The following is a 27344-nucleotide window of genomic DNA, read 5'->3' on the forward strand; positions in this document are numbered from 1 at the left end:
CTCGCAGCTTGAAGTTCTTGTTGCCGATTGATGCATTTTTTTTTTTTTTTGCGGTGGGATGTTGGATAATACAGAATGTTGGATAAGCGAAGATCGGATAAGTGAGACTCTACTGTATTTACTTTTTAAATGCAAAAAAGTATTTGTAGTAATGACCTACTTTTAGCATTTAGCAAAAATTTACTATTTAAATTGTAGGACATCATCCTTTTGCTTACAGTAAAAATACATTGTATAGGACATTTACAATGGGTGGAATGGTAAAAAAAAACTACTACCAGAATTTCTGGCTTAAACATAAATGGGACTCAATTCCTTTATGTCTTTTTTAGCTTGCATTATTATTAATCAAGATAAGCATTTCAGTGAAACTAATAAAACAAGAGGCAAATGTGATTTAGAAGTTTTTGTTTTGGTGCTGACATATTATTTTGATTATTCTCATAATAAAATAATAATCCATCCATCTCCCCCACCATGTATTTCATAAATGTTCAATGTCTAGAGGGCCAAAGCCAATTGGCAACATTGTGTGAAAGACCAGGGGTCATACCGCTCTCCAGACACTGATACAGGCAGGCTGAGACACAAGTTCAACCCAGCACACTACAGGAAGTACCCAAAACAATACAATATAACACAGGCCTTCTTCCTTTTCTTTCTTTCTCTCTCTCTCTCTTCTTCTGTTGCCTCCGCTCCTCCTTGCAATCTTTGTCCACCACTTCCCAAATCTAGTTCATGCACACATGAAAACTAATTCATACTGGGACCATTTAGAATCACTAATTAATCTAAACAATGGATAATCGTCCACCGCATTTAAAATATGGAGACATGCTGGATGATCAACTGCACACTAAAGAGCAGGAATTCAAGAACATAATTCTACATTGCCATAAACACAGATAATTGGTTTAATAATACGTTTATTTTATTCTGTGATCAAGTAGAATATAACAATGTATAATAAGAAATGTACACAAAGACAAAAAGTAAATGAAGCATCAAAAAATTATATAACAAAAGACATATTGAACAGTGAAATGACTATTGAAACAATAATAGCCATTAATCAATATAAATGAAAACCAAAATATTGCATAACAAATAAAAGTATAATAGAAAAAAATATATAAATGGGTTGGTGGTACAGTAAAAACTTAAAAATAAATAAAATGAAAACAAAATATTACAAGTACATTTATGAACATTTATAAAAGTAATATAAAGGAAATTAACTAAAAAGAACTGATGTGTGATATTACAAAAAAAAATACATAAAGGTTCATGCAAAAAAAAAAAAAAGCAATGATGTGAAAAGACTTAATCTCCATGGTATTAACCCCACCCATGAATTGGACTCGGAATTCTATGAAATTGCAGTTAAACCAGAATCATGCACTATTTTTATGCTATCTGCAATGGAATAATGCTCAGTTTTTATGCTTTCTGCAACTTTATGGCAACTTTAAGTTAACTCATCAATATTCATGACTGGGCTGAAGCCTCCAATAAAAAACAGAATGACAAACAAAATGCTGATTTCTATTTCTTCGGTTATATTTTTAATAAAAGTGCACTTGTTTTGCTATTTGTGTATGTTTTGTGAAAGTGTTTATTTGATATTTGGACTTCAGTCTTCACACGTTATACACTTCATGTCAAAATTTTGTCGTTAGTACTATAACATGAAAAAAGTTTTGTTTTAGGTATGTGTTCAAACATTTATTACATTTTTCGCATTTCCTGTCATCCTTAATTACATAGATCGTCATAAACATGGAACACACATGAAATGCATGTGTTAGTAATAACGATATATTATTTACCCTATACAGTTCCAGGCACCTCACACGCAGATAAAGAGCCTTGAGCTGGGAGAACTTTTTGCCCAAATTGAGCTGCGATGGTGGGGGGTTGGGATATTAGGCTGCTTGCTTGTTGTGTCGATCAACACATTTACAAAACAAAAAATGTTAATGGAGAGGTGCAAAGGAATTTAGGGTGGCCAGGGATTACAAATTTTTTCGTAGGCTTAAGGGATTTAGTGTTAAATTGGATTAGTTCAGAGTGGACAATAATGCATTGCCTTGCCTTCTCAGCTCTTCATGGACAGTGTCATAACCATTTTCAATTTTCTAATTGTTTGGTGCAGGAGGTTAAAAAAAAACGACATAGGCAAAAATACTGTAGTTCTATATCTAAAGGCTGTTAGCACAGAGCAAAGATCCAAATACTAAAGAACTTGCTACCAAACAGAAAAAACAAGGTCAAAACCAAAACAGAAAACATTCTTGGTTATGGTGCCGTTGTCTTTGCAATGAAATGTTTATTAAAAGACACAAAGGTGTAAATATCTCAAACTCCAGGCACCTTACACCCAGACAAACAAGACTTAGGTTGTGTGAACTTTTTGCCCAAGTTGAGCTGCAGTGTTTGGGGGTGGGATTGCAGGCTGCTTGTGCTAATTGAAACATTCACAAAACAAAAGACGCTAATGGAGAGGTGCGAAGGAATTTAAGGTGGCCCGGGATTGCAAGTTTTTTCGTAGGTTTCAGGGATTCTAGTGATAAGAAGGTTAAATACTGGTACAGGAGAACATAAACACACATAATCTTATTTAATGGAGTCCAGAGCTGAAGAGGCCACTGGCAAGTATAAGGTTTTGAAAGGGTTTACAAAGCAGAATAGTCACATAAAATCAGTAACACAGCAAGGTTGATGCATTTCAGGAAAATCCCTTCTTTCAGAGATGAGAAATAAATTTAAGGATGTCAATCCTTTGACATCTTTAAAAGCATTCTATGTATGAAAATGTGCTATAGAAATGTTGCTGTTGTTCAAGATACTTTGAGAAAATGAAAACTGAACACAGATCAATAATAAAGTCAATAATGAAATAACAAACTAAACTTAACAAAATCAAGCATGCCATTGAGAATATGGCAATATCAATCCAACAGAAAATGTAATACTGTATGTGGAATAAGCAAACATTTCAGTTCTATTAATGTTAAGTTTATATAACTAGAGATTATGTAAAACAGGAAAAAATGGTGCATAGTCGGGTTACATGCCTAACAATATGGGTGACTGTATTTAAGGATCATTATAGAATCATTATAGAACAATTATAGAGAGTAGCTTACCTCTACACAATAAAAACATCAAAGTAAATGGGGATCACACTGTGCTAAAACCAAGTGCTAAACGAGAAAGGATTTAAACAGAATAATCCAAGTGGTTAATGATATCAAAAGGTGTAATAAAAGTTGTGACTTACAGTACATAATGCCTGTTATCAGAGTATTCTAAGAAAAAAACAGAAAAGGGAAATTATCTGAATATTGGCTTTTTATAAAAAAATTTGGTAGGTCACTTAACTCATTGAATCCCATGACATTTCATGTAGCCAGTTTGTAAATCCAATTATCTTCAGAACAGAGCAATGAATTGTTAAAATGACCACCTCTAGAAATGTGGATGGACAATTTCCAGAAATGTTCACTTAATATCAGAAATGGAAGGTCTGGCATCAGTGAAATTTCTAGAAATAGTACGATTTAGATTGTGGGACAGTACACTGACTTAATGTTCAGAAATGTGCATCTTTACTTTAATGAAACATCTTCCTAATGTAAAATTGTCAAAATGTAGGTATATTTAAAAAAAATGTATGTGGCTTTTGTTTATATTTCTGCGTGAGTTTCTTGCCTTTAGGTTTTTTTAGCATGAGGATTTTAGTCTGCTAATTAGTATTAAGTTAGAACAAAATTTTGGACATGTAAAATTTGTTAACACCCTTTTTGTGTCGCCAGTATTTCGACACTTCGTTACTAAAATGGGTTGCTAGACGTTGAGCTGTGGGATTTATTTTTGCCTTTAAATGTGGGTTTGTTCTCCCGTTTCTTCGTGTCTCTCTGGTATTAACCCATGTCTTGTTTTTTGACTTGAAATTTGATTAGTCCACTTCCCAGTCCTGAATAGAGCAAAAAAGGGCAAGGGAAAAAAAGGGCCTGTTTTTAAAGTTTATTTTATGTTTAGTGAAGAAATAATGTTTCATTTAAGTATAATGCTGCAGCAACTGCAGATTAAACACATAAAGAGTTTGTTTTTGTAAAATCAAAATATTAGAAAAGTAAACATGTGCAGGCTAGTGATAGATGAGCAAAACTTCAGAACATACCAGTGTATAGAAATTGAATGTCTAATGGCTGCAGTTAACCTAACATATGTGTCTTTGGGATGTGGGAAGACAAACACATTACCATAAACCCCACTTCGACACAAGGAGAATATTCCAACTCCACAAAAAATTGTCACCTGGAATGGTAAAGCAACAATGCTAATCACTAAACCAACATACAATCATCTACAAAAAGTATTTTATATCACTTAATAAATATACATTTAGTATAATACTATATTAAGTATATTTACCTTTTTTAAAGTTACAATGCCTTCCTGTGTTGCTTTATCTGTTACAACACTGAACATATCTCGTCCATCTCCATCTATAATATTATATTGAATTTCGGCATTTTCCCCAAGATCAGCATCAGTAGCTTTAATTCTGCCAATTGATGATCCGGTCTCTCCAGATTCTGAAGTCCAGAGCTGGTAAGTACCTTGTGGCAAGAAAGAACAAATAAATCTTATGCAATGCATTTTATAGAATGTACTGACACTGTGTGAATTTCATAAACAGCTGTTCCTGACAGTTATACCAATTTTAGTTTCATATTGGAAACCTGGGAGTTTTCACTGCATTATTATGATATAGACTCATGAAACTTCAGGGGCCAGAAGTCTGACACATTATAGCTTACATGAAGTGTTACTTATGGCTTTAAACACCTATAGTAATGAAACCACTTCCATGGAATAATTTCGTCTACATTTGGATTTGTAATGTAACCTGGTATGGTTTTCTGTTGCTTAGTTACTCTATCTGTTAAGTATCAGTTAGTCTCAGCAAGTCAGCATTTTGATAAATTTAATTTATTGAAATGGTACATAACAGTAGTGAATGAAGGTCACTTATATTTCATTTCTACTGTGCTGTCAAGGTGTTAATGAGAATATAAAATAAAACAAGGCTTCAGGTATCATTTGTTGTGTACTTGGGAGTAAATATCTCCTCAGCAAACAGCAGGATTTCAAAGAGGGGACTGCAGCTTCTTTCAAAATACAGTAGTTAAAGGAATACTTCAAACAAAACTTATTTTTATATATTACCTCGTGTACATTGTAGTAATGATTCAGAAGAAAATGTAATCCCATGTTAATCATGGATAATGGACATAACAACATTTCTGATAGAATGGGAGTCTATGGTGATCAATGCTGGGCAACAGCAAACTATCAAAAATGTCCATGAAAAAACTCACATTATTCATGTTGTGTAATCCACATATTAAGTCATCAAGATGTATACTTACAAACTCCCCCTCTTTTATTGGTCAAGAGTTCTATTTTCAATTCAAAAGAGTTATTCCATGTTAGGACCTCCTGTTTGTGGGCTACTTTCATTTTCCTGAGGTATTTATTTAATAATAATTTAGCCAAAAACTACATGTGTTTTGCAAGTTGTGACCATACAACTTGAAGTCTTGACATGTGAATTATATGACACGAGCAACATGAGATTTTTTCATGGATGCTTTTGATATGTTTGCTGTTGTTCAGCGTTGGTTACCAAAGGCTACCTTTCTATCATAAACGTTGTTATGTCTGTTCTCCATGAAAACATGAGATTAAGTTTTTTTCTTCGCCATCCCTACAAACTACAGTAACATAGTAAAAAATAACATTTGTATGTGGTGTATTCCTTTAAAAACAAATGTTAATGTTTTTTTTTTCCTACCAGTCTTTTTATAAATTCTCAAGTTTCTAAACACAACTCTGAAAGATTAAATAGGTACTCATTTCTAAATTCTAGTTTGCATACATGGAACCAGGAACAAAGCAATTTATGGTACAGGGATTGAGAGAAGCTTTTTGTATCAAGGATCTTATGCTGGAGTGTGAACTAGTACTTAATGGTTTAATTCATGTCCTCAGGTACACGATTCAATGATTAAATAAAAGTATCCCATTGGATTAACTTTATCGATTCCTATTTTAATGACCTGTATTAAGCATTCATATAGCCAGATCTGTTTAAGACTAAAGAGGTTTAATTCTCTTAACCTGTCGGAATAGGGCATGCACTTTAACACAGTGACATACCTATTTCAGTTCTCAACTTGAAATACTGCTTCTTTGTTTATAGAAGAGACGAGAAATGTATACTTGTCAACATTTACAGATTAATATGAAAACAATATAATTGTCCCCAAGAGAGTTGCAGAAAAAATCATAAAGACTCATAAAATTGGAGGTTTTGTGCTAAACAGTTGTTTACCAATTAGTTCACAATACAATGACTCTATTCTGCATTGTGGTGTCAAAAAAAGCATACAGATTTTGTATTAAACTACTGCATGCATAATGCAGAAAAAAAGGTGTGTCAAGGTAAAAAAAGTACCTAAAAACACATGACGTACAAAGGTTTATATTTAAACACCTCTGTAAGTGACATTACTCTGATGAGGTAGCTATGGGTCCTCTCTGATAATATTGTACAGTTTACAAAAAATATCACATATCACCATACCGTTCTCCTAAATGAAATGCATACCTTAGAAAGAAATTTAATGATTTTGATTGATTTTACCCAGTAATTGTCCATCTACAAACTGACTATTGCTTATCTTCTGATAAACTGCTGCATATATTTTGGTTATGCTCTGGCCACTTTGAATACAAAATATTGATGAAAAGATCAAAATGACTGCAAATCATGTCTATGTTCGATGCAGGTAACCTTTACAGCAGGTGTGACAAACTTGCAAGAGTATAAAAGAATATCAGCTATACTCCAAAGATTTAACGATTTAACTTAAATAATGTGTGAAAGTTGGGTTTGTGAGGTACTGATAGAAAACAGATACAGAATTCAATGGACATTCTTTTGAGTATATTTTATTTACTGCAGCCATACTATCTCATGCCCAAAAGTATCAGCCCCCGATTCTTCTCCTTTCCTTTTCCTTTCTCCCATTTCTCTCCATAACCAATGGCCTTACAGAAAACACCTCCATGAAAGTAAAGCTGACAGCAATCTTAGAACACAGATGCTTCAAAACTTTTAAAGAACATATAAATATTATTAACTTATAAACCTGTCAGTTTTAACAGTACATAATATGTATATGTAGTTAACAATGTACCCCTATAATAGAATTTTACCAATGCATTAATTAATTTCATCATGATAATTCAATTGTCACTGTTATAAATCTTTGTATTTGAAATGTTTAGAAAGTCTTATCATGCACTTAAAGTGTTCTGTCTTGTGTCAACTATCGCTACAGATGGCGCTAGAAATAGGCAGTTTAAGAATCACCTAGCAATTAATGAGTGGAATGGGGAGCACATAGATTTCAAAGGATTTAATTTTAGTTATGTCGAGTTTTGGGAAATACTCATAAATTAAAATCAGATCCTAAGACGGGGTTTACAATGTTCTTAGCCGTATGATACTTTCAGGAAATTGACCCCAGTTAAGTTAAACATCAAGGAAGCTAGATAGAAGTTAAATACATTGTCTATCCATTCAACTTCCAAACCTGCTTATCCAGAGCAGAGTCGCAGGGTTAAAAATGAAATACTAGAAAAAAATACAGTGATAGAATTCAAAAGCAGAAAGTCTCCAATAGACATCAGTAGCTTTATGTAGTAGGATATTTTAATAATTTGGAAAGAACAATATATTAAAGGAATTTTATTATTTTGAAATAAGTAGCCAAAAATTAAATAAAAACATTGGATAGAAAACTTACTCTGTGGGAAACGAGGAGGATTATCATTTACATCAGTTAGAGTAATGTTGACTGTGGTAGTCCCAGATAATCCACCCATCTGCCCTGCCATGTCCTTGGCTTGAATGACAACTTGATATTTTTCTTTGTTTTCCCGGTTCATATTTGGTAAAGCTGTTCTGATGATACCTGTGGTGAAAAAGTATACTTGTTAAAAAATGAATACACTACTTATTAACAGTGCACATGCCAGATTATCAGGTTGCAAGAGCCATTTTCTATTGCCAAGTTGTAGTAAGCTTAAATCCATTCCACTTTTGTCTGACACCTGATTATTATTGCACCTGAACCTCACCCTTCACCTTCTGAGTAATAAATCCACAAGGAAAGCTTTCATGTTCTGAAAAGGGATAATGGGACCCATTCCTGGATTCAGAGTTGTTGTCAGTTGGCCATCCGACATTTGCCCGAAAATACCACTCCCAGGTCAGAGTAAACTATTGGGAGCCAGTATTCCTCTTCAATTTTAAGCTCTTTGTCTGGGCCTTCTTATTGGATATTTTTGCCCTGTGTAACCCTACCTGGAGCAAATATCTTCAGACAAGGTAACTCTAAGGATCATTCCCGCATTCAAGCTCTCTTTACTATGCTAAGGTCACAGTCCTAGGTGGGGAGGCACTATACAATAATTGAACCTCAGGAAAAGCATTATAAATTTAATCTTGGCCTTCTCACAGTGTCCCAATTGTTTTTCCTTACAGAGACACTTCATGTCATTGGAGTGTGACAATCCTGTGTACATTTGCTTTTTGGACTTGTAAAAAGTGAATCAAGGTACATTCAATGAAATCTTATGAAAAGTGCTAAAAAGAGCATGTTTCTGGCATCTCTGCTACAGTATTTGCCACTTAGTTTCAGTATTTGCTGTATGAAAGTTGTAATTACATATTTGATATTATGTTGAGATCATTCTATATGGGTGTTGAACCTCTCCAAAGTTCTGACATGTCTCCTCTCCAGTTTAAGATTTTCATGGACATGATAACACAATATAGCAAAAACTTGCAAGGTAAAGTGCTTCATCTCTGCTATGTGTGCAGTAAGATGATATTGTCCTAATGACTTTGTCACTCTGTGATCTCCAGTACCTCCAAGAATTGGATGAGAATTAGCACCTCCAAATCTGTGTTCATTGTCTTCTTCTGGAAAAGTATGACTTGTTACCTGCAAGAAAAGGGTGAACAGCTGTTCCAGGAGGAGGGGTTTAAGTGTCTGGAAGAGGATTAGAGATGATTGTGAGATTGACCAATGAATTGATGCAGTGACAGTGGCAATACTGGATCGTATTAATAAAGCAGGAGCTAAGCCTGCAGACAAAGCTATTGATTTATCAGTCAGTCTATCATCAGTGGTCATGAGCTCTGGTAATAAATGAAATAATGAGAATGCAATAACTTTGGCTGAACTGACACTCCTTCACAGTATTGTTGTACTCACTCTGCAGTGCTAGTGGGCATTGGAGTAGCACTTATACTCTGAATCAAAAGGAGCTGGTTCAAGCTGTTTGGGCATGTGTTTAGAATGACCCTTGTATGTCTCTACTGGGAGATATACAAGGAAAAGTCTACTAGGAGAAGACTGAGAAGCACGTCTAAGACATGTTGAAGGGACTGTATTTCTCAACTGTCCTGAGAGAGTTTGTGTATTCTTCAAAGAAGGCAGAAGAAAGTTGTTGGATATAGGAAGGTTAAGTAAGAAATGCTCTTGATTTGTGATTCATTTTATACAGATGCTTTGTTTTTTCTTTGATTCACTGAACTCATTTAAAATAATTAATATGTTGTCATGCATATGTACCTGGGAACCACCTTCCTGGCTCTTGTGAGGTAAGCAGTTCCACCCCAGGATGAGAGGGGGAGCAGATGCTAACAGTATCTTCTCTTTCCCATGTAGTTTCAAAAAGCTGTCCAAGGATGACGCCCAACTCTGCCCACATCACTCTGAGAAGACTCTGTCCCTTCAGGAGCCAACAGTACATATAGGAATCTTACAGGGAAGGTGGTATCAGTATTTGACCCATAACTCGAGGAGGACAGAGTTCCAACTCCATTGCTATGACTACATAGTTGCAAGGCTGACACTAGCCATATTTTTTTTTGCTCTTTTGCCACTGCTTGGCTATTATTGTAGTTACAATTAAAAGGGATGACCAAGCTGGTACTCCAACCTTTTGTCTGCCTACCCTAGTTTTCGTTCCTGGCCACGTTATAATGTCTGTTTCTGTGTATCACTTATAATTCAGGTTTAAATTAAGTTAAAATGTTCATACTTAGGCTGCCAAAGCATTTATTGTTTACAATCATTATAAAATGTTACCTAGAACATGCTCATAGTTTAATCAGAACCATTAAGGGAAATATGTATACTACTGGTCAAAATGTTTTCCTCAGTTTTTCCATTTTCTCTTCAAATTTAATCAGTTGAAATGCAATGAATGACCAAAATTGCTGAAAAAAGATAAGCAGTAAACTGCCAGAGGTTTAAATTTAAAATTTAGATTAGCTAAAACTGAAAAAAGGAAATATCAGAATATTACAAATGGGATAAGTGGCTACAACCTACAGATGTTCTGCAGGAATTAAAGTAAATTAAGCCTTGTAAGTTGACGAAAATAATTGGCACAGGTGCCCCAATTTCTGTTGATTACTTAAAAACCCACTGTCTTTCTTGGAACAGACTCTGTTTCTACACCGTCTAAAGAACTGCTTGGACAATATTCCAGCGATAATGGCAAGAAAGCATCAATTAACAAATGAAATGAGACAGAGTAGTATTACTCTTAGAAATGTATGCCTTTCATTTAGAGAAACTACAGTGAAAACAGGAAAAACTGACCGATAGTGCATGTGATTGCATTTTCTTTAAAAATTGTCACTATCTTGCACAATATTTTTTCAATACAACAGAAGAGTAGGAGAAAAAATGAAATATATATATGGTTATAAACTATATATATGTATTGTCACACACGTGCGAGTAGGAGGACATTGTATGGACCAAGCAAAGGTAATTCCACGCCAGGCCGGGGGTGGCAGGGTGCACTAAACCTTCTCCTGTTATCTCTACAGACCAGCCGCGGGAAAACCTATCTGATTCAGAGCTGATGACATCACTTCCAATTTCGGCGCCCAGAAGAATATCACTTCCGGTTCCGGTGCCCAGAAGAACGTCACTTCCAGTGCACAGACTGACATTGGAAGAACATCACTTCCGGTCTGATCTCTTAAAGCCGCCAAACCCTCAGCAGTTCTGTTTTGGACACAGTATTGTGAACATCTCTGTGATATTCAAAACCCTTTTGCAGCCAGAAATATTATATGGGTGGCTGCCTCAAACCTTTTTAAATGTGTCAAGTCTGTTCATTTTCACAATATATAAATCTATATTTAAAAAAATGGGGTGTCTAGTCTATTAAAACTTAAATTTAAATTTTATGCATTTTCACACAATATGGAAAGATTTTTACTTATTTGAGGAACTGATGTGATTTTATGTGGGAATCATTAATGAGCCGAGTAGAATTTTGTCATTTGTTTCAGTGAGTTTGGTTTTAGAACATTTGTGGTTAGGCTTTATATATTGTTTTCATAGTAATTTTAGTGTTGTTGAAATAAAGCCATTTTAAAAATGGTCTTTCTGTCTTTGTTTCTTTAAGCCACTATAAAGCAGAAAAGCTACCAGTCTGAATAATTACCCTTTAAGGTGTTTTTGAAAAAAAAAAATATTCACAAAACTTTCATTATTAATCTAATAATGTATTTTGAAGGTAATGAGAAAAGGTCCACCCTTAAAAATGTATGTCAAACATCTATATGCTAGCCATTTCCTTAGTCTGACATTTCTACACTACTATACAAGCATACATGACTATACATCAGTACTATACATACGTATATATTATCTGCGCCTTCAAGTCTCTTGAAGAGCTGCTATCTTTGGATATATAAAAAGCACTTGATAGAATTGTACAGAACCACAATTGTATGCATGTGTAAATAATTAGTAAATTTTGAAATGATTACAGTCTGATACTGACGTCTTGGCTCAGAGAAATGACAGTATACCAATTCTGCCATATTACCTTGTCAAAGTTGCTTTATGTTAGTCTAATATAATTTAATCTAATTTCATCAAGATAAACTTTGTTAATCCCATTGGGAAATGTCATTGGTTCTCTTTTATAATTCTGTTACGGTAATGATTATCTGTCAATGTAATCAATTAGAAATATTTAGAATTTTTAATATAGACTTGAACAAAAATGGTCACTTCACGCTATGTATACACTATTTATATATGTGATCCTAAATAACCACTTAGTTACATGCCATGGATGAATTCTAATAAATATTTCAAATGAAGAATTAACCAGACAAAGGAATGTTATTCCCTGTCATGGTGTTACATCTATTCATGTATCTTGTAGTCATATTTTCTCAAATTAAAATTCAGTACCCTTATACCCCAATATGTTGAATTAAATTTACTAGCAAGTGCAATACTTACTCATCATTCAGCTGAAAGTATAATTGAAGGACTTTAGTTTATGTATCTTTTAAAGCTTTTCCCATGTTCATGTGGGGTTGGAATATTGGATTATACAGTGCATCCGGAAAGTATTCACAGCGCATCACTCTTTCCACATTTTGTTATGTTACAGCCTTATTCCAAAATGGATTAAATTCATTTTTTTCCTCAGAATTCTACACACAACACCCCATAATGACAACGTGAAAAAAGTTTACTTGAGATTTTTGCAAATTTATTAAAAATAAAAAAGTTGAGAAAGTACATGTACGTAAGTATTCACAGCCTTTGCCATGAAGCTCAAAATTCAGCTCAGGTGCATCCTGTTTTCCCTGATCATCCTTGAGATGTTTCTGCAGCTTAATTGGAGTCCACCTGTGGTAGATTCAGTTGATTGGACATGATTTGGAAAGGCACACACCTGTCTATATAAGGTCCCACAGTTGACAGTTCATGTCAGAGCACAAACCAAGCATGAAGTCAAAGGAATTGTCTGTAGACCTCCAAGACAGGATTGTCTCGAGGCACAAATCTGGGGAAGGTTACAGAAAAATTTCTGCTGATTTGAAGGTCCCAATGAGCTCAGTGGCCTCCATCATCCGTAAGTGGAAGAAGTTCGAAACCACCAGGACTCTTCCTAGAGCTGGCCGGCCATCTAAACTAAGCGATCGGGGGAGAAAGGCCTTAGTCAGGGAGGTGACCAAGAACTCGATGGTCACTCTGTCAGAGCTGCAGAGGTCCTCTGTGGAGAGAGGAGAACCTTCCAGAAGGACAACCATCTCTGCTCCAGCGCTCTTGACCTCAGACTGGGGCAACAGTTCATCTTTCAGCAGGACAACGACCCTAAGCACACAGCCAAGATATCAAAGGAGTGGCTTCAGGACAATTCTGTGAATGTCCTTCAGTGGCCCAGCCAGAGCCCAGACTTGAATCCGATTGAACATCTCTGGAGAGATCTTAAAATGGCTGTGCACCGACGCTTCCCATCCAACCTGATGGAGCTTGAGAGGTGCTGCAAAGAGGAATGGGCGAAACTGCCCAAGGATAGGTGTGCCAAGCTTGTGGCATCATATTCAAAAAGACTTGAGGCTGTAATTGCTGCCAAAGGTGCATCGACAAAGTATTGAGCAAAGGATGTGAATACTTATGTACATGTGATTTCTCAGCTTTTTTATTTTTAATAAATTTGCAAAAACCTCAAGTAAACCTTTTTCACGTTGTCATTATGGGGTGTTGTGTGTAGAATTCTGAGAAAAAAAAATGAATTTAATCCATTTCGGAATAAGGCTGTGACATAACAAAATGTGGAAAAAGTGATGCGCTGTGAATACTTTCCGGATGCACTGTATGCTCTCATCTGTTGTATACTTTCTCACATGCTACCCCTTTCTCCCTTAGATCCCCCTTCACACAGGCCATATGTTTTTTCTTTCTATAGTCCTCTTCTTTGTCCCAACACCCATTGTTCTTCTCCACAAGTTTGCCACTTTAACCTTGTTTTCTGTACTTTCTTTTCATATTTGCCAAACTTTAACTGTACTTCTGAATCTCTCATTCCTGATCTTATTAAGGTTTGTTATTCCACACATCCATCTCAATATCCTGTGATGTTCAAATTTCTAGATGTAACTCACTCTCCTCTTTTATGGTTGATCTGAGCTTCTACACCCTTTAAGCCTTTCTCCCTAGAGGTTAACTTCTCCATCTTGTTCTTGTCCCTCAAATATTAGATATTCTGTCCTTTTACTGCTATCCTTAATACCTCTACCCTCCATAGTTCTTCTCCACTGTTCTAGTTTCCTGTCTACAATATTCTAAGTGGTGCCACATTGCACAATGATATCTGTATACAGCATGCACAATGGTGTCTCATCTACTAATACCCTAGCAATAACATACATAGAGGTTAGGAGCACGCACTGATACAGAACATTGCAGCACCCACCTCTTGACAAACCAACTTAGGATCCCAGATTAGGACCCGAGTGCAGCCATGCAACGGGTGACACCTCAGCACCACACTAGTTCAGATGGAATGGAACAGTGAAAGGTTTTTTAGATATGGGCTTAATGATGATCCTTGATGCAGCCCAAGCTTAACTACAAATCAATTTGTTATTCCCAAACCCAGAGTAAGACCCCCACAGGCCTCTGGGTGAATTAATGAATAGAGCTCCTTAGCAGAGAGTTGATCATACTTTAAACAATACAGCATGAGGACACCCTACCATTAAAAGCATGTGGACAGTGTACTCCAGTGGAGACTCGAGGTTGTGTAGATGATTTTGGCACAAGGACCCTTAATCATTTCATACAACAGGAGGAGGCCCCCCGGGGTAATTTCATCTTGAGTGAGGAGGATTGTGAGTGGTGAAAAAGGCCTCTTGCTGTCACGATCCTCTGGGCACACACCTGGAATACACTGATAGTATATTTGCCCTAGGTTATTCCTACACTACTTCTCACTTGAGTGTAAGCAGCCTCATACATATCCCTAATGATCCTTACATACTTCTCTTGCACTCCTTTCTCCTTTATATAGCTCCACATTTCTTGCTGGGGAACTACTAAACAGCATTTTCAGTACTTTTGTTGCCCTCTGTATTTTTCCATAATATGTCTCAAGGTAAACATTGCATCTGTTTTACCTTTTCCTGTCATAAATCCCAAATGTTCTTCTTCTATGTTGTCTCTATGCATCAAATTTCTGAGAATGCTCTTTGACATCTAGCTAGCTCCACAGAGTGAAAAGAAGGCAGAATGTGTCTTTCCTGCTAGAACATAGACTCTACTAATAGCAAGATTATTGTAGTGCCTCCATGTAGTACGCCAAGAGTAAAAAGAGTTCCTTGTGTCCACAAGTTAATCTGCAATAGGTTGCAGATAGAGTAGGTCTGTTAGCCTTGGAAGGCAGCTGTGTCCAGAAGAAGGAAAAGGATATTTTCCCCTAGTCAAAATAGAGTAGTCAAAACCCCCTGAGGATGGTGGTGGAGGGAGTCAAGTATACCACTAAGCTGCTGCCTTGCAGCTTGTCTTTTTAGTTAAAGGTTAGGCCCACTGTGGTTGAAATCAGGAAGGGCATACAGTCAATAAACTGCTTGCTAAAACAAAAAATGATCACTTGACTTAAAAGTAGCTATTCACAGTCAAGAAATATTTGATTTTTAATGAAATTACCAATAATAAATTATGGCAGAAAATATATGACTCATAAAATTCTGTTTGTTGTCATTTTACCTGATTTTATAAAAGTTTTTGTTTTACAACATGCGTTATAAAGTATCTCAGGCTATTAAACATCATTTTAACATCAACATAATGGGGGCAGAGCTTTTGTAGCTGCCATGCCTCGTCTGTGGAATTCTGTACCTTACTACATGCATTTTCAATTGATCTGTTTAAAATGAGACTGAAGACTCATTTTTATTCTCTAGCTTTCCAGAAACTTCAGTGATAAGACTGTTAGTGACAGAAGGCTACCATCAACAGGGACTACTATGCCCCTATATCATAAATGATGCCCAGCAGCTAACAACACCTGGGATATGAAACTGGGTGGTGAGAGTGTGTATGACAGAATGCAATCTTGGAATCCCACAGGCCATTAAGTGGCAGAATGGACTAATACATTACTTCCTGCTTCTATTTACAATAGACTGATAGCCAAGAGGTTGTCTGATTTATTAGCAGAAGGCCAAGGTCAGGTTTCAGGGATACCTGCAGCCACCTGGGGAGCTCTAGGCCATTGTTGACCCTGGAAGTTATAACTGAGGTGCTCCCAGAAGCAGTAACTAATTTAGTATGCTTCTGGTTACTAGTACACTTGGAGTTGGCTTAATTTGTGGTGGGAAGAGTTTATCTGGCAGGAAGAAGAGAGGCCAGAAAAATGAATTATGGCATTAGGAGCTGACAGGAGAAAAATATGAGGTACACAGAAGTAGGAAAGTCAATCAGATTAAAACAGAATACAGTCTTCCTCGTTCTGTGAAAGGCTTGAGTTAATGTGTTTTTAAAATTGTACTATAAGCACATTTCACCTGATCTCACTAAATAGATGAATAGATATTGTAATAGTGTTCAGTGTATAAGCCAGGTGTGAAGCGCACCACATTCCCCAGATAAACAGCAATGCTAACAGGCTAAGAAGACGATTGCGTATCAGGTCTGAGGCAGGGCTCTGAACATTGAGATTGGAATTTGAATAGCAAATGCAGGACAAGAAACAATCTGACCTTGGTTACAAGCCTGTCAGAAGCATAAGGTGAATTTAACTCTGTGTTATAATCACAGTAAGATGGAGGACCCTGCTTCCCTAAATTATCTGTGGTAGCAATCCTGTTCGTTCGGAGCAATTGAAGTTTTCTTCCTACAATCAAAATGTTACAATATCCTCTACCTCTGCTTAGTAATTGTTTTTTGTATTTTGCTACAGGGTTCTTGAAAAAACATTGTAATATGATTACATTATACATTATAAAATATTGTATAACACTATGCACTTACAGATTTAAAAATATAATTTCAGTTATTCAAACAAAATATTTTCAGATACATGTACGCATACAACCACTCACATACACACACACATATATATATATACAGGGTGAGCCAAAATGAAGTACGACATTTCTAAGGCCATTGCGTGAGGTAGAGGCAGCCAAGTGGGATGGGGTGGGAGTCCTTTGATAAGCAATGCCTTGGTCTGGTGTGCACCATGCTTTCGCTGCCAAAGCATTCTTTAAAAACAAGTATCATCACCATACAACGCAACTTCTGAACACACTTTAGCATTCCTCCTAATGGTGACATCCCAAATCAGAAAACAATTTTTCAGGGGATGGCTACATTTAGCCAGACAGGTACAACATGAAACAGAAAATCTCCAGGCCGTCCTCAGACTGTATGAACATCTGAAAACATCCAAGCTGTAAGGGCAACAATTTTGTAGTCTCCTAGACGTTCAGCACCCAAACGTGCTTCTGCCTTAGGCATTTCCAACACATCTTTGAGGAGGATTGTGCATGAGGACCTTAATTTCCATCCAAACAAAATGATGGTAGTGCAGGAACTCACTGGGAGAGCCACAGAGAGTTGTGCATGAATATTCTGCAAACCGTTCATTGAGATGCTATCATCATTTGCAGTGACGAGGCACATTTTCATTTGAATGGTTGCTTAAATATGCAAAACCTTCAATATTGGGCTGAAACCAACCCTTGTGAACTTCATCACAGACCCCTGCACAGTGAGTGTGTTACAGTTTGGTGCACCACTGGTATTGTAGGCCCTTACTTTTTTGAGGAGGGGGGAGCAACGGTCACCGTTACTTCAATGCGTTATATTGAAATGCTAGAGAACTTTTTGTGGCCCCAACTGGAAGAAATGGATGTTGTGGTTGCCTGGTTTCAGCAGGATGGAGCAATAGTTCATATGGCGCGGAGATCCATACAAGTTTTGCGGGAGATGGTTCAAGGGAAACTGATCTACCTGCATGGAGATGTTTGCCTAATCTTGCTCTGTGCGATTTCTTCTTATGGGGCTATCTCAAGTCGAAGATATATACACCTCAAAATCTTGATGGCCTCAAGGACGCTATTCTCCATGAAATGGACGAACGAGTCTTGCAAGCAATCAGAAATCGTCTCAAAGAGTATATCACTAATGATGGCCACCACCTTGAAGGCATCATTTTTAAAACACAGTGAAAAAAATTCTATTTTGTATACTCTTTCTTGTGTTGTAATGAAATGTATTTTATCTTCTAGTGTTTTTGTAGAATAAACGTTTGAAATGTGGTACTTATATATATATATATATTGTTGGATATGGCCGGCAGCTTATCCCGGCCAATACCCCCAAGCCGCCAGATGGAGCCATCCGTGCAACATGGAGGGGCCCCAAATTCCAGCAGGGCATCATGAACATTGGAGTCTTTCTTCACAGCCCTGCTGGATAACATGGGGTCCGCCAGGGGACGCTGCAGGGAGGCCCAGGGACTTCTATTTTCCCTATAGCCCTATAGAAGAAAAGGAGTTTTCACCCAACCCGGAAGTGTTATAAAGTCACATGGACTAAGGGACAGAAACTCTTCCGGGTGAAAGACTTTAAAAGGACTGTGGGAGATCCAAGCAGTGGGCCAAATTGGGAGGAAGGGTGACTGAGCTGCTGGGAGGTGTGGAGGATTTATTATTGTATTTATTAGATTATTATTATTGTATTGTTGAGAATAGTGGAGGTGGAGGTGCTTTGTGCACATTATTGTATTAATAAAACATTATTTTGGACTTTTATCTGATGGCCGGCATCTGTTCTGAGGGTTCAAGGGGACGACAGCGCCCCCTATCTGTCTATATATATATATATATATATATATATATATATATATATATATATATATATATATATGTAAGCACAGTAATAAATAAAAGTTTATTCTCTTTGACACAATTTGCTCAACTTCCTTGTGTTGTCTAGTTTGGGAGCACAGAATAATCATAGGAATTAGCTCAAGGGACCTTTAATGCTTCAGTCACGTTGCCCTTTTTACCTGGGGCTAGTAACCAAAAAGAGCTGGACATTCAAAGGTGGAAATGCAAAGACCATGGTGAAGGCATTGCCAAGAAATGAAACAGCCAGACCACCCCTTCTGTTCATCAAAGATAAAATCAGCATCTGGAAGAAGAGAAGGTAGTTCACTTCCAACTAGAAATGAAAAATGAACTCTGTTCTGTTCACTCTGTCGGGCAATGGCCATATATATTTGTTAATTTCTTGACTTTTCCTTTAGAGAGAATTATTAAAGAACAGATAAGGTCATAACAGATTTCATATGGTGTTTATTTTCATTTAAAAAATCTTGTTTTAGTCATGTATATTCAATGCCTATGGTGTGAGTTTTGTTCCCAGTAGTCAGAACACCCCAAAAAGGTTACACTATTTTCTTTTAGTAAAACAGAAATGTAAATCTGTAAAAAAAAAAAACTTAATGAACCGATTATAGGCAGTGTAAAATCACTTATAATGAAACTTTAAAGTTTATAATGAAAAATTTAATTCAGGTTTAAAATTCTGTATTTGTCCAGCCACTAGTATGCATTAGGCATTGTAGAGAATCAACTACATTACAACAAAAGTAATTGACATTTCCATGCTTGTTCCAAACCTATAATAGACTTTAACACTTCTGAAAAAGAAAGATAATTCATTAAATATAAATTAAAACCCATACTGTAAAATTAGTGTGCAAGAGGAAAAATGGAAATGTAAGCATCAGCAGAAGAAACTGAGGAATTCTGTGAAAAATATCGATTTTAAGTTGACAGTGCTCTCTTCGATAGTACTTCCTTTGTAATAACAGTTCCTAAAAGAATAAAGGTTAATTGTTAACAGTAAACAAAAATATTGGAAACAAATCAAAATTATATGCTTAAACTGTGGTGAAGAATTGAAATTGCATCTGCTGCTTGGAAGGAACATATTTTAATTAGCATGTATAATTTCTATTACAGGTTCTTGAAATGGAATATGGAGGTAGGAAAATAGCTAGGTTATTATAAAATATATTTTATACTGTAGTGCATATGAAGTACATAAAGCACCATGCTTTTCCTGATGCATAATTAATGTAAAATAGTTAAAATATATAAAAATGCTTTAACATTACAAGTTGTTTAACAGCCTTTTTTATGTAGCACACACTTCTTAGGGATTCACTTTTGAGATAACAGACCTTTCTTTTATACTTGTCATATGTATTGCTGGATTGCTTTTTTTTAGGATGTAGAATCATTCATATTCTTATTTAAAGCCTAACATATATTTGCAATAGACACCAGTTTCACAGTTGTGCATTCATTAGAGCTACTGTCTCATAATTTGTCCTGACTTTGAATCCTAGAACAGGCTCTGTCTGAATGCATATGGCACATTCTCCACTTGTTTGTGTGGCCTTGCTTGGGGTATTCTGTTTTCCTTCCAAAGATGCCAAGGTGGACTCCAGCTTACTGTGAACTTGTATTTCAATAAACAGATCTGGATAAATAAGTTACTGAATAATGTACAAGGACATGCAGAACATTAATGTTCACATATGGGTTCATTGCTTCCATAACTGTTATATTTGGCTCTTACATTTCTATGATTAATAATTACTGACAAGGCACAATGGTTAACATTGCTACCTCAAAGTCCTGAATTTACATACTGGCCTGAGTACTCTTCATGTAGAGTTTGCATGTTCTTCCTGTGTTTATGTAGAATTTAATCTAGAAGCTATGCCTGTCCTCCCAAATCTCAATGATACATACCCACACACACTCATATACTGAATGACTCATATAATTGCCAAATCACTTAAAATACATGCTTTTGGATTGAATGAGAGCACATGGAGACAACACTGAAATGATATGAATGTATTAACCAAAAATCACAGGCTTTGCAAAAATTCAAGAGTGTCAAGAACTGTATCATTGTACTGACTTGCAAACATCTATAAAGGTATTGTTTTTACTGAATGTGAAAAACATGATTCAGTAATAAAGAATAGGTCACTATTAAGGGCTGCAGCAATTTTACTGCAGCACACTGAAGATGAGTATCAGTGGCTTTCTGGGCTAAAGAAACATTCCTTTAGGTAAGCAAGCTATTTTAAGCTGATTGTCTTTCATTTGCCAAAATACTAGAGAGACTAAAGGTATTGATACAAGCTCTGGTACAATGCAACTACACTGAGTTTTGAATATGCCTTGTATAATATTAATTTTCAGACAGCTTTAAGGTAATTGAAAGAGTACAGGATTGATTCATTATAAAATTACAGTTTTGTCAAAAACTCCTTATGCACACCTTTCCTGTTAGAGGTGGAACATATGGTTATTTTGACCTCTTACATCATTGAAAGATTCTGAGAAATTAGTTCACACTTTTGTTTTCAGTCGACTAGATTACTGTAACGCACTCCTATCAGGACTACCCAAAAAAGACATAAATTGACTGCAACTAGTGCAAAATGCAGCTGCTAGAATCCTAACTAGGAAAAGAAAATTCAAGCACATTTCTCCAGTTTTGATGTCACTACACTGGTTACCTGTGCCATTCAGAATTGACTTTAAAATGCTGCTTATGGTTTACAAAGCCTTAAATTATCTCGCTCCATCTTATATAGCAGAGTGTCTGACACCTTATATTGCAAATTGTAACCTTAGATCTTCAAATGAGTGTCTGCTTAGAATTCCAAGAGCTAAATTTAAAAGAAGTGGTGATGCAGCCTTCTGCTGTTATGCACCTAAAATCTGGAATAGCCTGCCAATAGGAATTTGCCAGGCTGATACGTTGGAGCACTTTAAAAAACTGCTAAAATACATTACTTTAAATAACATGGCTCTCTCATAACGTCATATTAGTTTAATCCTGATGCTCTGCATATTCAATTAATTATCATTGCTATTCATGGTGGCTCCAAAATCCATACTAACCCCTACTCTCTCTGTTCTTTTTCCAGTTTTCTGTGGTGGTGATCTGCGCCACCACCACATAATCAAAGTACCATGATGTCACTACATTGGTGGATTAAAGGCCAGAAGTCCACATGACCATCATCATCAAGTCCTTCCATGAGAATCCTGAATACAATGAGGACTGATCATTTATGTTAGGTAGAATGCCTAGAGGGTGCTGGGCGGTCTCATGGCCTGGAACCCCTGCAGATTTTATTTTTTCTCCAGCCATCTGGAGTTTTTTTGTTTTTTCTGTCCTCCGTGGCCATCAGACCTTAATTTTATTCTATGTTAATTAGTGTTCTCTGATTTTAATTCTTACTTTGTCTTTTTTCTTTTTCTTAATCATGTAAAACACTTTGAGCTACATCATTTGTATGAAAATGTGCTATATAAATAAATGTTGTTGTTATTGTTCCCCAACACCGGGGCCAAGAGTGGGCACTGCTGCTAACTGTGCTGTCTTTCTTTTTTTCTTGCAGTACTGAGAAACCGACCAGTACGGGCGACTAACTCTGCCCCTTCTGGTCCTTGGGCCATAAAAGGATGACATTCTGGAAGGAGGCGTCACCTCACAACCAAGCAACCAGGGAGACCGAGCTATTCTATAACCTAAGAACTGTAAGATTAATTTACCCTGAATTAACAGAAGGCTATTATTCATTATGCTTCTTACGCCATTGTGCGTTTGTTTTCTTTTATTCCAATTGAAGTAAACGGGGATGGCTGGGTTGACAACCCAACATTTACTTTGTCAAGACTGTTATTCCCTTGGACGAACACAACTGAGAAGAAGTTATCCCACAACCATGACACCCCATTATTATGAATTATTTAATTTTCTTTTTCAGCAACCTTTTATTTCTTTCCTAAGGTGTTCCAAGTGACTACCAGTTTATACTGATGTGAAGAAAGAATTGAATTAGAATTATTCAGTTCTTATATTTCATTTAACATTTTGCTTATTTTTACTGCAGTTCAGCCATTTACTAACAACCACACTACTGAGTCTGACACTGAAGTAGCTTCAACCTTTCAGTTTTATCATTTACTTAGGTGTCTTCTACACTTCTTAATCGTTATTATTAGAATACATTCCGCAGACAAAAGTGAATTAAAATGACAAAAGAAAATTAAGAACTTAAAACTAAGGCAACTAAAGAATACTGTATTTAGTTTTTTTTAAGAATGTTAATGTCACACTTCTGCTTTTTTTCTAAATGCAGAGTAACAGAATAAAAAAATCAAACAAATTAGATATTAAGATCATCTAGAGGGAAAATAACACACTGATTGTGAAACCTCTTGAGACAAAAAAACTGTAGGCCCCACTGGTCTGAACTTGGAAAACAATGGCATATTGCATCAAATGTCACAAAAAGCAAAGAAGAGGGCCATTGGCATGCTGCAAGCAGGCATGTCATATGTCAGCATTGGTAGCCAATATGGATACAGCGATTTCAATGTGTCCCAAATACAGGCAAGGTTTCAGCAGATAAGAGGACAGATGGCCACACCAGAACATGACCAACAAATCAGACTCGTTTTCTGAGAGATTGTTTCATATTATTCACTCACACTGCTGCTGAAATTGCTGGCAGATACAATGCCTGCATGCAGCTGCCCTTAGTGTAAAGTGACCTGTCATTGGCTGTCTGCTCTCAAACTGCAACACAACCTAGCACTACACCAAGACAATGCCAGACCAAACACACAGCTGGCATGACTACACCCATTCTGACAATTGCTGGTGTGCTGGTATTGCTTTGGCCTGCCTGACCCTAATCTCACTGAGCACCTTTGAGATGCCCCTGAATATAATATCTAGAGACATCACCCTCTGCCTGGCAATGGCCACCAGCTTAGGCAAGCCCTGCTGCAAAAATGAGATGACATTCTACAACTGCAGGTTCATAGACTGACACCAAGATGCAGTGACGCAGGATACTGAATGATGGCAACATATCTGTTGTTAATGTTAACAGATGTTATTTTTACTTGGTTTTATTTATTTATTTTTTTGTTCTTTATTTCGCCTTAGACTATTTCTCGTATTAGGAATTTGTTAGTTTTCGCATACCCCTTGGGGTCAGAGCACCGGGTCAGACTTTGTACAGTGTCCCTGGAGCAATTGAAGTTTAAGGGCCTTGCCTAAGGGCCCAGCAGAGTAGGATCTCTTTGGGCAGTGACGGGGATTCGACCCGTCAAGGGTTGGTGCTGTCACCTAATGTTTTGCCTCTTTTTCATGTTCAGATCTGATGGCCCACAGCAACAGGAGTCATGACATCACTTTTGGTTTCCAGTCACTTGGATCTGTCTTTCCTTAGCCTCTGAACTGGCTGCACCACCGTCTCTAGTCAGTCTATTACTAGACTCTTGTCTCGATAGATGTTTCTGTGAATGCCAGTTGTTTTGTTATTTTTCCTCATTGATTATACAAGGTTTGCTTATGGGTGCCCCAAATCTTTATGCTCTGTCTTTTTTATTACAATATACAGTATATACTGTTAATAGGATGTTATGCATTATTTTTATTCACACATTTTATTAAGTGTGCAGCACATGCATTTATAAGGCAACCAGGCGCAGTTATGATGCCCACAGAAGAAAACTTGTTTAATAGAATTTTATTAATTTGCACTTCAACTGTTAAATCTGTAAAACATAATTTTGTAAAGGCTGACAGTTAAAAGATCATTGTGACAACACAGGAAATACAAGACAGTGTTGGCGGAGTATCAAGGGAGAAGCAGTTAAGTAATTTCTGCCCCCGCTTTTCTCTTTTTACTTCTTCATGTTGTGTTACCAAACATTCTGGTGACTTAGTCCAAATTATCCAGTGAACTGAAAGGAAAGTTATCAGCTATCTTACTACAGTAGTTACATAAAGATCACAGTTTACCGAGGCAATGGCCTATAATGAACATGACAGAACAACTACTCTAATGTATGTACCGATTATGTCATTTTGTAAAATTTTGTTAATTTCTGGAATCTGTTTGGCAGGTCAGTCACAAGTCTCTTAAGTTTGCCATCATACATGTTTAGTTAAAAAGGGCAGGTATCTTTTAGCTTGTAGGATAAATGGGCAAAATATTTAAAGACGCACAAAGGAGGAGAGATATAGCCAAGTTTCATTTCACATAACGTTTCATACTACACACGTGCATTGTTTTTAATACCCATTTTGTGTTTTATTGTTTAAAAGCTAATCCTTTTCATTGTTTAATTTTTTTTCTCTAAAATATTCATTCTTTTTGTCTGATGTTCAGAGAATGTACTGTATCCCAAAGCCTGCATAGCAGCACATAATTTACGGGAGTTAAATGTATCGCCTCATGCCTAGTAAGGATATGTGGGAGGACAATGTATTGGTGTGTAAAATGTATCTTGCCTCAAGCAGCATTATTTAACACGCCATCCCTGGAGCATAACTGTCCGTTATAATTAGTCTGTCTGTCACTGTCTAACCCACTTAGTCCTGTATAGGGTCATGGGAGGCGAGCATAGAGCGCAATGCAGGAGCAAACGCTAGACAGGGCACCAGTCAATCACAGGGCGAACACACACATACCCCAACCACTCACTAGGACCAATTAACTATCGCTAATCTATCTAATTTGCTAGTCTTTGGATTGTGGGAAGAAACAGGAGCACCAGGAGGAAAGCCACACAGACATGGGGAGAACATGCAAACTCCACGCAGGGAGGACTTGGGATGTGAACTCAGGTTCCCCTACTGTGAGTTAGCAGTGCTACTACTGTACCACCATGACGCCCCCATTATAATTAGCTATTTGGATACTGCTGGCTTAATTCTGGAGTGCTTTATTAGTTTCCTTGATGTATTAGGAGCATGAGAACTCACATAATATAAGAAGAGTATAAAAGTACTTGTTCATACTATACAGCAAAGTATACATAGAGATGCAGTTTGGTGTTCCTATGTATTTTCTTTGCACTAATTTGTATTGAGGATTAAAATGTAAGAAATTCTGTCTCAGAAAGTGCTGCCAACCACAAGGTCTGTGCACATCGGTGGTTATCTGCATTCTGAAATGGATCGCTCCACAGACAACCAATGACAATTTCAAAATAAATCAACTTCAATGTATTTCAACAGAAAAGAAATTCATCACTTATGACAACATATCAATTTTAAGACAGCCCTAGACACATGGAAGTGAAAGACATTAATAAAAAATAATTAACATAATTAATTAGAAGATAATATAACAGCATCAGTGGCAGCCCAAACAATAGTAAGCTATGCTAAATTGAATGAACTTAAAGTCTTGATTTAATTGCTGAGAACAATGGGGCTTATATAATACTGTACCATAATACTGGTGTAGATCATTTGAGAGTTTGGATGTCTTTGTTTCCTGTTAATTTTATTGATCCCTGGAATTTTGGGCAGCCCAGTATCTTCAAATCACAGTGTGTGACATGGAGTATAGATAAGTGTAAATTCTGCAATATGTAGTAGTGAAATAATGACTTTATATGTGAGAAAGAGGATTTTTAAACCATTTCTAAACTTAATTGAATGCCAATGATGTGATTTAAGAACTGGGGTTTTATAATCATCATAGTTGTAACTGCTGCTCTGTTATGAATTAACTTTTGAGTATTAGTGAACAGCCCGTTAAAGCATTTCAGTAGTCACTGACGCTTTTTACAGCTGAATAAACCTTTTCAACATAATGCCTTAAATTTTATAATTGTTTGTAAGCTGGAGAAAGCAGGTTTACAAAACAAACTGAAGGTTAAATCTCTGTCAAAAATAATATACAAATATCTGCTACATTCATGTAAGCTATAATGAATGCTTTTTGGCTAAGAGTTGTTAGTATGACCTTACTATTCAAAGAGTTACCTCCCACTGAAATGACTCCTGCTTTTTCTGAATTTATTGGAAAAACATATTACTGATCTAAAATTTAAAATCACTAAAGCAGGTAACTAATTATGTATAGTATAAAAATAGTTCTTTAATAAATAAAAATGGAAATAGGTGGAAGGTCATGATTCTCATCATTTTCCTTTCAAAATATTTTAATAGCACTCACTGATCATCAAAGCTTTTGTCATGTTAAACACAGCAGTCAAGAAGGAAGGAGAAATTTGCCCCATCAAATTAACATATGGTTACCAGTTATGCCACATAACTAAAGAGAAGAAATCATCCATCTTACATAACAGAGGCTGGGGAGCATGCTCTGATGCAGTGCGTTGCTACACCAAACACATGACGAATCATCTCGATTGGGACCTGAGTGCAGCGGGTGACACCTCAGCACCACACTGGAACAGCGTTATGGTGGTTACAGTGCCAATCCTGCCACCAGCCCCTCCAAGGTTTCCCTGTACGTAAGAATTAACTTAAATTTCA

The 27344-nt window shown here is 36.5% G+C and overlaps 1 protein-coding gene across 1 annotated transcript in view; it reads right to left on the bottom strand.

Annotated features, from left to right (window-relative positions):
* Positions 1–27344, bottom strand: part of cdh10a (cadherin 10, type 2a (T2-cadherin)) — a 308396-nt gene that overhangs the window by 60240 nt on the left and 220812 nt on the right. The window contains exons 5-6 of the mRNA XM_039754910.1: positions 7887–8054; positions 4441–4628 (exon numbers count right to left, since the gene is read on the bottom strand). Coding sequence (XP_039610844.1) covers positions 4441–4628; positions 7887–8054 — 356 coding nt within the window. The remainder of the gene's footprint in view (positions 1–4440; positions 4629–7886; positions 8055–27344) is intronic.

Source organism: Polypterus senegalus, chromosome 5 (genome assembly GCF_016835505.1).
Source record: "Polypterus senegalus isolate Bchr_013 chromosome 5, ASM1683550v1, whole genome shotgun sequence".
Classification (NCBI taxonomy): domain Eukaryota; kingdom Metazoa; phylum Chordata; class Cladistia; order Polypteriformes; family Polypteridae; genus Polypterus; species Polypterus senegalus.